This window comes from Camarhynchus parvulus, unplaced genomic scaffold (genome assembly GCF_901933205.1).
Source record: "Camarhynchus parvulus unplaced genomic scaffold, STF_HiC, whole genome shotgun sequence".
NCBI classification, from domain to species: domain Eukaryota; kingdom Metazoa; phylum Chordata; class Aves; order Passeriformes; family Thraupidae; genus Camarhynchus; species Camarhynchus parvulus.
Genome location: NW_022148068.1, coordinates 1 through 17,483, shown reverse-complemented (window position 1 = coordinate 17,483; position 17,483 = coordinate 1). Strand labels below are relative to the sequence as shown.

Below are 17,483 nucleotides of genomic sequence, written 5' to 3'. Positions count from 1 at the left end.
TCTAACCTGGCTCCCAAAACCCCCAAAATTCCCCAAAAATTCCCCAAAAAAAATCCCTAAAAAATTCCCCAAAATTCCCCCCAAACCTCAGCGGGATCGCGGCCCCGCCCCCCCGGCCGTGGCCCCGCCCCCCCCGGCCGTGGCCCCGCCCCCAACCCGCTGGCCCCGCCCCTTTAACCCCCTCGCTCCCGGCGGGTTTTGTCTCTGCTCTCGGCAGGAATGGCTCCCGGAGCCTTCGGCCTCGGCCCCGTGCTCCTCCTCCTCCTCCTCCTCATCCTCGGCCCGGCCCCGGCGCGGGCAGCGAACGGGCAGGAGCGTGAGTGGGGGAGGGGAACGCGCGGATCGGGGGGATTTGGGGAATTTGGGGGAATTTTGGGGGGGATTTTGGGGGGATTTTGGGGAATTTTTGGGGAATTTTTGGGGAATTAGTTGCGGATTTTTAGGGAATTTTGGGGGAATTTTTTGGGAATTTTTGGGGGAATTATTTGCGGATTTTTTTGGGGAATTTTTCGGGAATTTTTGGAGAATTTTTGCAGAATTATTTGCGGATTTTTTGGGAATTTTTCAGGAATTTTTGGGAATTTTTTGGGAATTTTTGGGGAATTATTTGCGAATTTTTGGGGAATTAGTTGCGGATTTTTCAGGAATTTTTGGGGAATTTTTTTGAGAATTATTTGCGGATTTTTAGGGAATTTTGGGGGAATTTTTTGGGAATTTTTCGGGAATTTTTGGGGGAATTATTTGGGGATTTTTAGGGAATTTTTGGGGAATTAGTTGCGGATTTTTAGGGAATTTTGGGGGAATTTTTCGGGAATTTTTGGGGAATTATTTGCGGATTTTTAGGGAATTTTTTTGGAATTTTTCGGGAATTAGTTGCGGATTTTTAGGGAATTTTGGGGGAATTTTTGGGGAATTTTTTGGGAATTATTTGCGGATTTTTAGGGAATTTTTTTGGAATTTTTCGGGAATTAGTTGCGGATTTTTAGGGAATTTTGGGGGAATTTTTCGGGAATTTTTGGGGAATTATTTGGGGATTTTTAGGGAATTTTGGGGGAATTTTTTGGGAATTTTGGGGGGAATTATTTGCGGATTTTTTGGGGAATTTTTCGGGAATTTTAGGAGAATTTTTGGAGAATTACTTGCCGATTTTTAGGGAAATTTTTCGGAATTTTTGGGGAATTAGTTGCGGATTTTTCAGGAATTTTTGGGGAATTTTTCGGGAATTTTTGGGGGATTATTTGCGGATTTTTGGGGAAATTTTCGGGAATTTTTCGGGAATTTTTGGGGAATTTTTGGGGGAATTATTTGCGGATTTTTTGGGGAATTTTTCGGAAATTTTTGGAGAATTTTTGGAGAATTATTTGCGGATTTTTAGGGAAATTTTTCGGAATTTTTGGGGAATTATTTGCAGATTTTTCGGGAATTTTTGGGGAATTTTTGGGGAATTAGTTGCGGATTTTTTGGGAATTTTTCGGGAATTTTTGGGGAATTATTTGCAGATTTTTAGGGAATTTTGGGGGAATTTTTGGGGAACGATTTCGGGAATTTTTGGGGAATTAGTTGCGGATTTTTAGGGAATTGTGGGGGAATTTTTCAGGAATTTTTGGGGAATTTTTTGGGAATTATTTGCGGATTTTTAGGGAAATTTTTGGGAATTTTTGGGGAATTATTTGCGGATTTTTTGGGAATTTTTGGGGAATTTTTGGGGGATGATTTCGGGAATTTTTGGGGAATTAGTTGCAGATTTTTAGGGAATTTTTGGGGAATTTTTGGAGAATTTTTGGAGAATTATTTGCAGATTTTTAGGGAATTTTGGGGGAATTTTTGGGGGATGATTTCGAGAATTTTTGGGGAATTAGTTGCGGATTTTTCAGGAATTTTGGGGGAATAGTTCGGGAATTTTTGGGGAATTATTTGCGGATTTTTAGGGACATTTTCGGGAATTTTTGGGGAATTTTTGGGGAATTATTTGCGGATTTTTTGGGGAATTTTTCGGGAATTTTTGGAGAATTTTTGGAGAATTATTTGCGGATTTTTAGGGAAATTTTTCGGAATTTTTGGGGAATTAGTTGCGGATTTTTCGGGAATTTTTGGGGAATTTTTCGGGAATTTTTGGGGGAATTATTTGCGGATTTTTGGGGAAATTTTCGGGAATTTTTGGGAATTTTGGGGGAATTTTGGGGGAATTATTTGCGGATTTTTTGGGGGAATTTTTCGGGAATTTTTGGAGAATTTTTGGAGAATTATTTGCGGATTTTTAGGGAAATTTTTCGGAATTTTTGGGGAATTATTTGGGGATTTTTAGGGAAATTTTTGGGAATTTTTGGGGAATTAGTTGCGGATTTTTAGGGAATTTTGGGGGAATTTTTGGGAATTTTTGGGGAATTTTTGGGGAATTATTTGCGGATTTTTTGGGAATTTTTCAGGAATTTTTGAGAATTTTGGGGGAATTTTTGGGGAATTATTTGCGGATTTTTAGGGAATTTTTCAGGAATTTTTTGGGATTTTTTGGGGAATTATTTGCGGATTTTTAGGGAATTTTTTTGGAATTTTTGGGGAATTAGTTGCGGATTTTTAGGGAATTTTGGGGGAATTTTTGGAGAATTTTTGGAGAATTATTTGCGGATTTTTAGGGAATTTTGGGGGAATTTTTGGGAATTTTGGGGGAATTTTTGGGAATTATTTGCGTATTTTTAGGGAATTTTTCAGGAATTTTCAGGAATTTTTAGGGAATTTTTGGGGAATTATTTGCGGATTTTTAGGGAAATTTTTGGGAATTTTGGGGGAATTAGTTGTGGATTTTTGGGGAATTTTTTGGGAATTTTTGGGAATTTTTGGGGAATTTTTGGGGAATGATTTCGGGAATTTTTGGGGAATTTTTGGGGAATTTTTGGGGAATGATTTGCGGATTTTTAGGGAATTTTGGGGGAATTTTTGGAGAATTATTTGCATGGATTTTTAAGGAATTTTTGGGGAATGATTTTGGGAATTTTTGGGGGAATTATTTGCGGATTTTTAGGGAATTTTTCGGGAATTTTTGGGGAATGATTACGGGAATTTGGGGGATTTTATCAGGAATTATTTTGGGGAATTATTTGGGGAATTATTTTGGGATTTTTTGGGGGGAATTTTTGCAGGAATTATTTGGGGAATTTTTAGGAATATTTCAGGAATTTTGGGGAATTTTTAGGAATTATTTTGGGCATTTTGGGGAATTTGGGGGAAATATGATGGGAATTTTTGGGAATTTTTTTGGAATTATTTTCAGAATTTTAAGGAATTATTTTGGGAATTATTTTGGGGAAATATTTTGGGAATTATTTATGGAATTTTGGGAATTGTTTGGGGATTTTTTGGGAATTATTTTGGGAATTTTGGGAAAATATTTTGCGGATTTTGGGAACAATTTTGGGAATGATTTCAGGAATTCTGGGAATTTCGGGAACAATTTTGGGAACGATCTCAGGAATTGTTTTGAGAATTTTGGAAATGGTTTCGAGAATTTCTGCAAGGATTTCGTGAATTTCGGGAATTTCAGGAATCTTTTGGGGATTTGGGGGAAATATTTTGGGAATTTCTAGAAATATTTTGGGAATTTTGGGAATTTCACCCATTTTGGGTTGGAACCGATGGATTTGGGGTTTTGGGATTTGGGGTTTGGAATTTGAGGATTTTGGGGTTTGGGGTTTTGTGATTTGGGGATTTTGGTTTTGGGATTTGGGATTTTGAGGTTTGGGAGTTTGGGTTTTTGGGATTTTGGGAGTTTGGGCTTTGGGGAATTTGGGGATTTGGGGTTCAGGGTTTTGGGTTTTTGGGATTTGGGGGTTTGGGATCTTGGGATTTTGGGGATTTGGTGTTTATGGGTTTTGGGGTTTTGGGGGTTTTGGGGATTTGGGGTTTTGGGGATTTGGGGATTTTGGGGTTTTGGGATTTGGGGTTTTGGAGATTTGGGGGTTTGGTGATTTGGGGTTTTGGAGATTTAGGGTTTGGGGTTTTTGGGTTTGGGGTTTTTGGGTTTGGGGTTTTGGGGTTTTGGGGGATTTGGGGGATTTGGGGGTTTTGGGGATTTGGGGATTTTGGGGTTTTGGGATTTGGGGATTTGGGGGTTTGGGGATTTAGGGATTTTGGGGTTTGGAGTTTTTGGGTTTGGGATTTTGGGGTGTTTGGGGTTTTTGGGAACTCCGGTTTTGTCATTTTGGGGGTTTGAGGTTTTGGGGTTTTGGTGGTCATGGTCAGGGTGGTCAGAGGTCCAGGTGGTCACTCTCAGGGTGGTCACAGGGTCAAGGTGGTCACAGGTCCAGGTGGTCACTCTCAAGGTGGTCATGGTCAAGGTGGTCACAATGTCCAGGTGGTCACTCTCAGGGTGGTCAGTGGTCCCAATGTTCAGGTGGTCACTGTCCAGGTGGTCACTCTCAAGGTGGTCAAGGTGGTCACAATGTCCAGGTGGACACTGTCCAGGTGGTCACTCTCAGGGTGGTCATGGTCAAGGTGGTCACTCAAGGTGGTCATGGTGGCCATGAAGTCCAGGTGGTCACTCTCGAGGTGGTCCCAATGTTCAGGTGGTCACTGTCCAGGTGGTCATGGTCAAGGTGGTCATGGTCAAGGTGGTCACAATGTCCAGGTGGTCACTCTCAAGGTGGTCAGAGGGTCATGATGGTCAGTGTCCAGGTGGTCACTCTCAAGATGGTCACAGGGTCGAGGTGGTCATGGTCGAGGTGGCCCCGAGGTGCAGGTGATGGTCACTCTCCAGGTGATCACAGGGTTCAGGCGGTCACTGTCCAGGTGGTCACTGTCCAGGTGGTCACTCTCAAGGTGGTCAAGGTGGCCCCAGGGTCAGGTTGACACTCTCAGGGTGGTCAGAGGGTCCTGGTGGTCACAGGTTTCAGGTGGTCACTCTCAGGGTGGTCAGAGGGTCCTGGTGGTCACAAGGTCCAGGTGGTCACTCTCGAGGTGGACAAGGTGGTCATGAGGAACAGGTGGTCACTCTCAGAGTAGTCACAGGTCAAGGTGGTCACTCTGGTCATGGTCAAGGTGGTCACTGTCCAGGTGGCCCCAAGGTCCAGGTGGTCACTCTCAGGGTGGTCATGCTGAAGATGGTCACAAGGTCCAGGTGGTCACAGGTGGGGTCAGGTCGGGTCAAGTGGGACCAGGTGAGCTCAGGTAGGACCAGGTGAGCTCAGGTGGGATCAAATGGGATCAGGTGAGCTCAGGCGGGATCAGGTGGAGCCAGGTGAGCCCAGGTAGGACCAGATGAGCTCAGGTAGGACCAGGTGAGCTCAGGTGGGACCAGGTGGGACCAGGTGAGACCAGGTGAGCTCAGGTGGGATCAAATGGGACCAGGTGAGCTCAGGTAGGACCAGGTGAGACCAGGTGAGCGCAGGTGGGATCAAATGGGATCAGGTGAGCTCAGGTAGGACCAGGTGAGCTCAGGTGGGATCAAATGGGATCAGGTGAGCTCAGGCGGGATCAGGTGGAGCCAGGTGAGCCCAGGTAGGACCAGATGAGCTCAGGTAGGTTCAGAGGAGCTCAGGTAGGACCAGGTGAGCTCAGATGGAACCAGGTGAGCCCAGGTAGGTTCAGGGGTGCTCAGGTGCAACCAGGTGAACTCAGATGGAACCAGGTGAGCTCAGGTAGGTTCAGGGGTGCTCAGGTGCAACCAGGTGGGACCAGGTGAGCCCAGGTAGGACCAGGTGAGCTCAGGTAGGTTCAGGGGCGCTCAGGTGCAACCAGGTGAGCCCAGATGGAACCAGGTGAGCTCAGGTGCAACCAGGTGAGCCCAGGTAGGTTCAGGGGAGCTCAGGTGGGACCAGGTGAGCCCAGGAAGGACCAGGTGAGCCCAGGTAGGACCAGGTGAGCTCAGGTAGGATCAGAGGAGCTCAGGTAGGTTCAGGTGAGCCCAGGTAGGACCAGGTGAGCTCAGGTGCAACCAGGTGAGCCCAGGTAGGACCAGGTGAGCCCAGGTGAGCCGAGGTGGGAGCAGATCTCCTCCGGGATGTCCCCACAGCCCGTGGGAGGAGTTCCGGGATTCCAGGCCCGGGCAGGGTCCCCGCCCCACCCCACCAGTCCCACCAGTCCCACCAGTCCCACCAGTCCCACCAGTGCCACCAGCGCCGTGGGGCCGATGTCCCAACCCCAGCACAGCAGAGCCGCCCGCGCCGGGGCCGGGGCCACCACACAGGGGGCGGGGCCTGCAGGTGGGCACGGGGTCAGGTGGGAACAAGGTCCAGGTGGGCACGGGGTCAGGTGGGCACAAGGTCCAGGTGGTCACTCTCAGGGTGGTCACAGGTCCAGGTGGGCACAAGGTCCAGGTGGGCACAAGGTTCAGGTGGGCACAAGGTCCAGGTGGGCACAGGGTCCAGCTGGGCACAAGGTCCAGGTGGTCACTCTCAGGGTGGTCACAGGTCCAGGTGGGCACAGGGTCCAGGTGGTCACAGGTCCAGGTGGGCACAAGATCCAGGTGGGCACAAGGTCCAGGTGGGCACAAGGTCCAGGTGGGCACAAGGTTCAGGTGGGCACAAGATCCAGGTGGGCACAAGGTCCAGGTGGGCACAAGGTCCAGGTGGGCACAAGATCCAGGTGAGCACAAGGTCAAGGTGGTCACAGGTCCAGGTGGTCACTCTCAGGGTGGTCACAAGGTCCAGGTGGTCACAAGGTCCACATGGTCCCATGGTCAAGATGGTCACTCTCAGGGTGGTCACAGGTCCAGGTGGTCACTCTCAGGGTGGTCAAGATGGTCCCAATGCCCAACTGGTCCCAGGGACAAGGTGGTCATGGTCACGATGGTCATGAAGTCCAGGTGGTCGTGGTCAAGGTGGTCCCAGGGACAAGGTGGTCATTTGGGTCCAGGTGGTCACTGTCAAGGCGGTCAGAGGTTCAAGGTGGCCACAAAGCTCAGGTGGCCCAAAGGACCTCGTGGTCACTCTCAAGGTGCTCATGGTCAAGGCAGTTACAGGTCCAGGTGACCACAAGGTCCAGGTGATCACTCTCAAGGAGGTCACAGCGTCAAGGTGGTCCCAAGGTCAAGGTGGTCCCAAAGTCAAGGTGGTCAAAAAGTCCAGGTGGTCACACTCAAGGTGGTCCTAAGGCTCAGGTGGTCACTCTCAGGGCGGTCAAGGTGGTCCCAATGCCCAGGTGGTCACAGGGTCAAGGTGGTCACCAGGTCCAGATGGGCACTCTCAGGGTGGTCACAGGGTTCAGGTGATCATGGTCAAGGTGGTCACATGGTCAAGGTGGTCACTGTCCAGGTGGTCCCAAGGTCCAAGCGGTCACTCTCAGGGTGGTCAAGGTGGCCCCAAGGTCCAGGTGGTCACAGGGTCAAAGTGGTCATGGTCAAGGTGGCCATGAAGTCCAGGTGGGCACAAGGTCCAGGTGGGCACGGGGCTGAGGTGGTCACAGGTCCAGATGGTTCCAAGGTTCAGGTGGTCACAGGTCAAGATGGTCATGGTCAAGGTGGCCACAAAGTCCAGGTGGTCACAAGGTTCAGGTGGCCCAAAGGACCAGGTGGTCACTCTCAGGGTGGTCACAAGGTCAAGGTGGTCACAGGTCCAGGTTGTCTCAAGGTTCAGGTGGTCACAAGTACAGGTGGTCACTCTCAAGGTGGTCACAGGTCCAGGTGGTCGCAAAGTTCAGGTGGTCACAGGGTCAAGGTGGCCATGGTCAAGGTGGTCCCAATGCCCCGGTGGTCCCAGGGTCAAGGTGGTCGTGGTCAAGGTGGCCCCAATGTCCAGGTGGTCATTTGTGTCTAGGTGGTCACTTTCAAGATGGTCACTTGTCAAGGTGGTCACAGGTCCACGTGATCGTGGTCAAGGTGGTCACAAAGACCAAATTGTGGTCAAGGTGGCCACAGGGTCCAGGTGGCCACAGGTCCAGATGGTCATGGTTAAGGTGGCCACAAAGTCCAGGTGACCATGGCCAAGGTGGTCACAGCCCAGGTGGCCACAGGGTCCAGGTGGTCACAAGATTCAGGTGGCCCAAAGGACCAGGTGAGCATGGTCAAGGCGGTCACATGGTCAAGGTGGTCTTGGCCCTCAAGGTGGTCACAGGTCCAGGTGGTCATGGCCAAGGTGGTCGGGTGTTCAAGGTAGTCACTGTTGAGGTGGTCACTCTCAAGGTGGTCACAATGTCCAGGTGTTTATGGTCAAGGTGGTCACAGGTTCAACGTGTGGTCAAGGTGGTTACAGGGTCAAGGTGGCCACAAAGTCCAGGTGGTCACAGGTCCAGGTGGTTACAGGTCCAGGTGGTCACTGTCCAGGTGGTCACTCTCAAAGTGCTCAAGGTGGTCACAGGTCCAGGTGCTCATGGCCAAGGTGGTCATGAAGTCCAGGTGGTCACAAGGTCCAGATGGTTCCAAGGTTCAGGTGGTCATTCTCAGGGTGGTCATGAAGTCCAGGTGGTCACAGGGCCCAGGTGGTCACTCTCAAGGTGGTCATGAAGTCCAGGTGGTCACCCTCAAGGTGGTCACAGGGCCCAGGTGGTCACTCACAAGGCGATCACAAGGTTCAGGTGATCATGATCCAGGTGGTCACAGGGTCCAGGTGGTTCCAAGGTCCCAGACGGTCACGGGGCTCAGGTGGCTCCAAGGTTCAGGTGGTCCCAAGGTGCAGGTGATCACAAAGTTCAGGTGGTCACTCTCAAGGTGCTCAAGGTGGTCGTGAAGTCCAGGTGGTCACCCTCAAGGTGGTCACAGGGCTCAGGTGGCCCCAAGGTTCAGATGGTCACTCTCAGGGTGGTCATAGGTCCAGGTGAGCACAAGGTCCAGGTGGGCACAGGGATCAGGTGGGCACAGGTCCAGGTGGCCACAAAGTCCAGGTGGTCATGGGGTCCAGGTGGTCACAGGTTCAAGGAGATCCTGAGGACCAGGTGATCATGGTCCAGGTGGTCATGGTCAAGGTGGCCACAAAGTCCAGGTGATCATGGTCCAGGTGGTCACAGGTCCAGGAGGTCCAGGTGATCATGGTCCAGGTGGTCACAAGGTTCAGGTGGCCCAAAGGACCAGGTGATCATGGTCCAGGTGGTCACAAGGTTCAGGTGGTCCAGGTGATCATGGTCATGGTGGCCACAGAGTCCAGGTGGTCCAGGTGATCATGGTCCAGGTGGTCACAGGTCCAGGTGATCATGGTCAAGGTGGCCACAAAGTCCAGGTGATCATGGTCCAGGTGGTCACAGTTCCAGGTGATCATGGGGTTCAGGTGCTCACAGGTTGAAGGAGATCCCGAGGACCAGGTGACCATGGTCCAGGTGGTCACAGGTCCAGGAGGTCCAGGTGACCATGGTCCAGGCGGTCACAGGTTGGTCAAGGAGCCCCTTTCCCAGGTAACCCCAGGTGGCCTCAGGTGGCTCCAAACTCGTTCTTGGCCCATCTGGGTGTGCTTGGAATGTCCTGGGCAGGTGAGACCTGACCACACCCAGCTCACCTGGGCAGGTGAGACCTGACCCCACCCAGACAGGTGAGACCTGACCCCACCTGGGCAGGTGAGACCCTGACCTGACACAGGTGAGATCCTGACCCCACCCAGACAGGTGAGACCTGACCCCACCCAGGTGAGACCTGACCCCACCCAGACAGGTGAGACCTGACCCCACCCAGGTGAGACCTGACCCCACCCAGACAGGTGAGACCTGACCTCACCTGGACAGGTGGGACCTGACCCCACCCAGGTGAGATCCTGACCCCACCCAGGTGGGACCTGACCCCACCCAGGTGGGACCTGACCCCACCCAGCTCAGGACCACACCAGGTGAGATCCTGACCACACCCAGGTGGGACCCGACCCTACCTGGGCAGGTGAGACCCGACCCCACCCAGCTCAGGACCACACCAGGTGAGGTCCTAACCCCACCCAGGTGAGACCCTGACCCCACCCAGCTCACCTGGGCAGGTGAGACCTGACCCCACCTGGGCAGGTGGGACCCGATCCCACCCAGGTGAGACCCGACCCCACCTGGGCAGGTGAGACCTGACCCCACCTGGCCCCACCCAAACCCCCCAGGAGCTCCCGCAATCAAAATTTTTGGGACTTTCTGGGATTTTTTGGCCTCTAAAATTCAAATTTTCCCTTTTTTGGTCGATTTTTCCCATTTTCCCGCCGATTTTCCTCCTTTTTTCCCCAAAAGTCCCGAAAATTTCCCCATTTTTAGGTCAATTCCTCATTTTCTCCCTTTCTCCCTTTTTTTTCATTTTTCCATCCATTTTCCTGCCAGTTTTTCCATTTTTTCCCATTTTCCCCTTTTTTTAACTTTCCTCCCCCAATTTTCCCCCATTTTTTCCCATTTTGCCCCCATTTTCCCCCATTTTTCCCATTTTTTCCCATTTTTCCCCATTTTTTCATGTTTTTGCCCCATTTTGGCAGTTCCTGAGGAGGACGAGTCGCTGATAATTTCCCCATTTCCCCACCATTTTTTCCCATTTTTTCCCCATTTTTTCCTCATTTTTTTCTATTTTTCTCACCATTTTTTCACCGTTTTCCCCCATTTTTTCACGTTTTTGCCCCATTTTTGCAGTTCCCAAGGAGGACGAGTCGCTGATAATTTCCCCAATTTCTCCCCATTTTTTCCGATATTTTCCCCATTTTTGTCCCAATTTCCTCCAAATTTTTCCCAATTTTCCCCCATTTTTTCCCTTTTTTTTCTCCGTTTTTTCCCATTTTCTCACTTTTTTGCCCCATTTTTGCCCCAGTTCCTGTGGAGGATGAGTCACGGATCTTTTCCCATTTTTCCCCCATTTTTCCCCAGTATTTTCCCCCATTTTTTCCCATTTTCCCCCGCTTTTTCCCATTTTTCACAGTTTTTCCTGTTTTTTCATATTTTTCCCATTTTCCCCATTTTTTGCCCAAGTTCCCAAGGAGGACAAGTCGCCGATCATTTCCCCATTTTCCCCTATTTTTTCCCCTATTTTTTCCCATATTTTCCCAATTTTTTCCCATTTTTTCCAATTTTTTCACCTTTTTTCAAATTTTTCCCATTTTCTCACATTTTTGCCCCATTTTTGCAGTTCCCGAGGAGAACAAGTCATCGATCATTTCCCTCATTTTCCTCCCCATTTTTCCCACATTTTCCCCGTTTTTTCAATTTTTTCTTTATTTTTTTCCATTTTTTCTTTATTTTTATTTTATTTTCCCCATTTTCCCCCCGTTTTTTCACTGTTTTTCCCATTTTCCCCATTTTTCACCCCAGTTCCTGAGGAGGACAAGTCACCAATCATTTCCCTAATTTTTCCCCCATTTTTCCCATATTTTCCCAAATTTTTCCATTTTTTCTTTATTTTTTTTCTATTTTCCCCGTTTTTTCCCATTTTTCTCGTTTTCCCCGTTTTTCACCCCAGTTCCCGAGGAGGACCGGTCACCGATCATTTCCCCATTTTTCCCCATTTTTTTCCTAATTTTTTTCTATTTTCTCAGTTTTTCCCCGTTTTCCCCCATTTTTTCCCCTTTTTTTCCTGTTTTTTCGCTGTTTTTCCCATTTTCCCCATTTTTCACCCCAGTTCCCGAGGAGGACGAGTCACCGCTCATTTCCCCATTTTTCCCCATTTTTTTCCTATTTTTTTTTCTATTTTCTCTGTTTCTTCACCATTTTTCTCCATTTTTTCCCCGTTTTTTCCGCGTTTTTCCCCGTTTTTTCTCATTTTTCCCGTTTTCCCCGTTTTTCGCCCCAGTTCCCGAGGAGGACGAGTCGCGCATCATCGGGGGCCGGCCCTGCTCCGTGGCCCAGCGCCCGTTCCAGGTGGCGCTGATCAAACGGGGGCAGATCCTGTGCGGGGGGAGCCTCGTGGGGGCGCAATGGGTGCTGACGGCGGCGCACTGCAAACAGCCGGTCAGGTGAGGGCACACCTGGGCACACCTGGGACAGGTTACACACACACCTGGGCACACCTGGGCACACCTGGGAACACCTGGGACAGGTTACACACACACCTGGGCACACCTGGGCACACCTGGGCACACCCAGTGGGTGCTGACGGCGGCGCACTGCAAACAGCCGGTCAGGTGAGGGCACACCTGGGCACACCTGGGATACACCTGGGAACACCTGGGAACACCTGGGATACACCTGGGATACACCTGGGATACACCTGGGCACACCTGGGCACACCTGGGAACACCTGGGAACACCTGGGCACACCTGGGATACACCTGGGACAGATTACACACACACCTGGGCACACCTGGGCACACCTGGGATACACCGGGGCACACCTGGGACAGGTTACACACACACCTGGGGGCACCTGGGCACACCTGGGACAGGTTACACACACACCTGGGCACACCTGGGATACACCTGGGCATACCCCGTGGGTGCTGATGGCGGCGCACTGCAAGCAGCCAATCAGGTGAGGGCACACCTGGGCACACCTGGGCACACCTGGGAACACCTGGGCATACCTGGGATAGATTACACACACCTGGGCACACCTGGGCACACCTGGGATAGGTTAAACACACCTGGACACACCTGGGGGCACCTGGGATAGGTTAAACACACCTGGGCACACCTGGGCACACCTGGGCACACCTGGGACAGGTTACACACACACCTGGGGGCACAATGGGTGCTCACGGCGGCGCAAACAGCCAATCAGGTGAGGGCACACCTGGGCACACCTGGGAACAGCTGGGATAGGTTACACACACACACCTGAGGGCGCGCTGGGTGCTGACGGCAGCGCACTGCAAGCAGCCAATCAGGTGAGGGCACACCTGGGTACACCTGGGGACAGCTGGGACAGGTTACACACACACCTGGACACACCTTGGAACACCTGGGGGTACCTGGGCACACCTGGCTGGGTGGTGACACATGTCCCAGCTCACCTGTGCTGGAGCCACCTTACCTGTCCTGCCTCACCTGTCCCATCTCACCTGCGCTCACAAGTCCCATCTCACGTGTGTCACCTGTCCCATCTCACCTGTGTCACCTTTCAGGGACCTGCAGGTGCTGATCGGTACCAACACCCTGCAGGCAGGTACGGGCCAGGTGTGCTCACCTTTCCCATCTCACCTGTCCCATGGAGCTCCATCTCACCTGTCCCATCTCACCTGTGCTCACCTGTCCCATCTAACCTGTCCTATCTCACCTGTCCTATCTCACCTGTCCCATCTCACCTGTGTCACCTGTCCCATCTCACCTGTGTCACCTGTCCCATCTCACCTGTCCTTTCAGGGACCTGCAGGTGCTGATCGGCACCAACACACTGCGGGCAGGTACAGGCCAGGTGTGCTCACCTGTCCTGTGTCACCTGTCCCATCTCACCTGTCCCATGGAGCTCCATCTAACCTGTCTCAAGGTGTCCCATCTCACCTGTCCTATCTCACCTGTCCTATCTCACCTGTCCCATCTCACCTGTGTCACCTTTCAGGGACCTACAGGTGCTGATCGGCACCAACACGCTGTGGGCAGGTACGGGCCAGGTGTGCTCACCTGTCCTGTGTCACCTGTCCCATCTCACCTGTGCTCACCTGTCCCATCTCACCTGTCCCATCTCACCCGTCCTGCGTCACCTGTGCCATCTCACCTGTCTCACCTGTCCTGTGTCACCTTTGCAGGGATCTCCAGGTGCTGATCGGCACCACCACGCTGCGGGCAGGTACGGGCCAGGTGCGCTCACCTGACTCACCTGTCCCATCTCACCTGTCCCATGGAGCTCCATCTCACCTGTCCCATCTCACCTGTCCCATGGAGCTCCATCTCACCTGCTGTCCTGTGTCACCTGTCTGATGGAGCTCCATCTCACCTGTCTCATCTCACCTGTCCCATCTCACCTGTCTCACCTGTCCTGTGTCACCTTTCAGGGATCTCCAGGTGCTGATCGGCACCAACATGCTGCGGGCAGGTACGGGCCAGGTGCGCTCACCTGTCTCACCTGTCCTGTGTCACCTTTGCAGGGACCTGCAGGTGCTGATCGGCACCAACACGCTGCGGGCAGGTACGGGCCAGGTGCGCCGCATCTCGCGCCTCCAGGTGCACCCTGGCTACAACCCCCGGCGCAACGACAACGACTTCATGCTGCTGCACCTGGACGCACCTGTGCGCTTCGGGCCCCGCGTCAAGAAAATCCGCCTGGCCACCAGGTGTCCCCGGGCGGGGCAGAACTGCAGCATCAGCGGGTGGGGCACCACCAAATCACCTGGAGGTACCTGGGCACAGGTGTGGGAGGGTATCAGGTGTGTCACAGGTGTGCCCCAGGTGTCTCCCAGGTGTCCCCGGGCAGGGCAGAACTGCAGCGTGTCAGGATGGGGAACCACCAAATCACCTGGAGGTACCTGGGCACAGGTGTGGGGGGGTCTCAGGTGTGTCCCAGGTGTGTCCCAGGTGTGTCCCAGGTATGCCCCAGGTGTGTCCCAGGTGTGTCCCAGGTGTGTCTCAGGTGAGGTCCCGGGTGTTTCCCAGGTGTGTCCCAGGTGTGTCCCAGGTATGCCCCAGGTGTGTCCCAGGTGTGTCCCAGGTGTGTCCCAGGTGTTTCCCAGGTGTTTCCCAGGTGTGTCCCAGGTGTTTCCCAGGTGTGTCCCAGGTGTGTCCCAGGTATGCCCCAGGTGTGTCCCAGGTGTGTCCCAGGTGTGTCCCAGGTGTGTCTCAGGTATGTCCCAGGTGTGTCCCAGGTGTCCCAGGGCGGGGCAGAACTGCAGTGTCAGCAGGTGGGGCACCACCAAATCACCTGGAGGTACCTGGGCACACCTGGGGAGGGGACAGGGAGGGTCTCAGGTGTGTCCCAGATGGGTTCTCAGGTGGGGTCTCAGGTGAGGATTCTGGAGCTCTTTATGGGATCAGGTGGGAGCTCAGGTGAGGTCCCAGGTATGCCCCAGGTGTGTCCCAGGTGTGCCCCAGGTGTGTCCCAGGTGTGTCCCAGGTGTGTCCTAGATGTCCCCGGGCGGGGCAGAACTGCAGCGTCAGCAGGTGGGGCACCACCAAATCACCTGGAGGTACCTGGGCACACCTGGGCACACCTGGGCACACCTGGACGGGTCCAGGAAGGTTTTGGGCTCCACCAAGGCTGGGAACGGTCCTGAAATGGGGCAAATCCAGGGGATTTGGGGTTCTACTGACCCAAAAATGGAGATTTTGGGGGCTTTTTCTCACCTGTCCCTCACCTGTCTCACCTGTGCTCACCTGGATGGGTCCAGGAAGGTTTTGGGTCCCAAAATGGGGCAAATCCGGGGGATTTTGGGTTCTACTGACCAAAAATGGAGATTTTGGGGGAATTTTTAGGTTCTGCTGACCTAAATGGGAATTTTGGGGGAATTTGCTCACCTGTGCTCACCTGGGCTCACCTGGATGGGTCCGGGAAGGTTTTGGGTTCCACCAAGGCTGGGAATGGTCCCAAAATGGGGCAAATCCGGGGGATTTTGGGTTCTGCTGACCCAAAAATGGAGATTTTGGGGGGGTTTTGGGGTTTGTTTTTGCCTTACCTGTCGCTCACCTGTCCCTCCCGTGTCTCACCTGTGCAGCCAAGCTGCCGCGGGACCTGCAGTGCGCGCAGGTGCAGACCTTCGGGCCGCAGCAGTGCGCCCGCGCCTACGGCAACGCCGTCACCCGCAACATGTTCTGCGCAGGTGTGCCCCAGGGCGGCGTCGACTCCTGCCAGGTGAGTGTGCCAGGTGTGCCCCAGGTGTGCCCCAGGTGTGTGCCCAGGTGTGTCTGTACCCATCACAGGTGTGCCCCAGGGCAGCATCGACTCCTGCCAGGTGAGTGTGCCCAGGTGTGCCCCAGGTGTGTCTGTACGTGTCCCAGGTGTGTGGGACGGGTCTGTCCCAGGTGTGCCCCAGGGCAGTGTCGACTCCTGCCAGGTGAGTGCACCCAGGTGCGCCCAGGTGTGCCCAGGTGTGCATGCCAGGTGTGTATGCCAGGTAAGGGGGACAGGTGTGCCCCAGGTGTGCCCCAGGGCGGCGTCAACTCCTGCCAGGTGTGCCCCAGGTGTGTCCCAGATGTGCTCCAGGTGTATCCCAGGTGCGTCTCACCTGTCTTTCACCTGTTCTAGGGTGACTCAGGTGGGCCCCTGGTGTGCGGGGGGTACCTGCAGGGCGTGGTCTGTAGGGTTTGGTGTAACCCAGGTGTATCCCAGGTGTATCTCAGGTGTATCCCAGGTGTAACCCAGGTGTATCCCAGGTGTGTCTCAGGTGTGTCTCACCTGTCCGTTACCTGTTGCAGGGTGACTCAGGTGGGCCCCTCGTGTGCGGGGGGTACCTGCAGGGCGTGGTCTGTAGGGTTTGGTGTAACCCAGGTGTATCCCAGGTGTATCTCAGGTGTATCCCAGGTGTAACCCAGGTGTATCCCAGGTGTATCCCAGGTGTATCTCAGGTGTATCCCAGGTGTATCCCAGGTGTATCCCAGGTGTATCTCAGGTGTGTCTCACCTGTCTCTCACCTGTTGCAGGGTGACTCAGGTGGGCCCCTGGTGTGCGGGGGGTACCTGCAGGGCGTGGTCTCCTGGGGCCTGGCCGTGTGCGGTCAGCGCGGGAACCCCGGCGTGTACAGCAACGTCTGCCGCGCCACGCCCTGGATACGGCGCGTCATCGGCACTGACCAATGAGTGACCAGGAGTGACCAGGAGTGACCACTGAGTGACCAGGAGTGACCGCGAGTGACCATCGGGGACCAGGAGTGACCAACAACCAGTGACAACCAGTGACCAGGAGTGACCAATGAGTGACCACGAGTGACCAATGAGTGACCAACAGCGACCAGGAGTGACCACAGGGGACCAACAGCGACCAGGAGTGACCAGTGACCATGAGTGACCAGTGACCAGGAGTGACCACCATGGACCAGGAATGACCAGGAGTGACCAACAGTGACCAGTGACCAGTGACCAACAGTGACCAACAGTGACCAGAAGTGACCAACAGTGACCAGAAGTGACCAACAGTGACCACCAGGGACCAGGAGTGACCAACAGTGACAACCAGTGAGGACAAGTGACCACGAGTGACCAACAGGGACCAGGAGTGACCACGAGTGACCAACAGCAACCAGTGACCAACAACCAGTGACCACCAGTGACCAGGAGTGACCACCGGGGACCGTGAGTGACCACGAGTGACCAACAGCAACCAGACACCAGGAGTGACCAACAGTGACCAGCAACCAGTGACCACGAGTGACCAACAGCAACCAGACACCAGGAGTGACCAAGAGTGACCACGAGTGACCAGGAGTGACCAACAGCAACCAGTGACCACGAGTGACCAATGGTGACCAGAGACCAGGAGTGACCAACAGGGACCAGGAGTGACCAGGAGTGACCAACAACAACCAGCAACCAGTGACCACGAGTGACCAACAGCAACCAGTGACCATGAGTGACCAGGAGTGACCAACAACAACCAGCAACCAGTGACCAGGAGTGACCAGGAGTGACCAGGAGTGACCAGGAGTGACCAACAACAACCAGCAACCAGTGACCACGAGAGACCAGGAGTGACCAGGAGTGACCAGGAGTGACCAACAGTGACCACGAGTGACCAACAGCGATCAGTGACCAGCAGTGACCAG

The 17,483-nt window shown here is 53.2% G+C and overlaps 1 protein-coding gene across 1 annotated transcript; it reads left to right on the top strand.

The window, feature by feature from the left end:
- Window positions 1-212: 212 nt before the first annotated feature.
- LOC115915990 (kallikrein-14-like) lies at window positions 213-16,521 on the top strand. Its single transcript, XM_030969689.1, has 9 exons — window positions 213-316; window positions 11,651-11,813; window positions 13,159-13,210; window positions 13,355-13,395; window positions 13,542-13,593; window positions 13,788-13,828; window positions 13,881-14,128; window positions 15,441-15,577; window positions 16,366-16,521. Exons 1-9 carry the CDS (start codon window positions 220-222, stop codon window positions 16,519-16,521), a joined length of 987 nt encoding a protein of 328 aa, XP_030825549.1. The 5' UTR covers window positions 213-219.
- The last annotated feature ends 962 nt before the right edge of the window (window positions 16,522-17,483 follow it).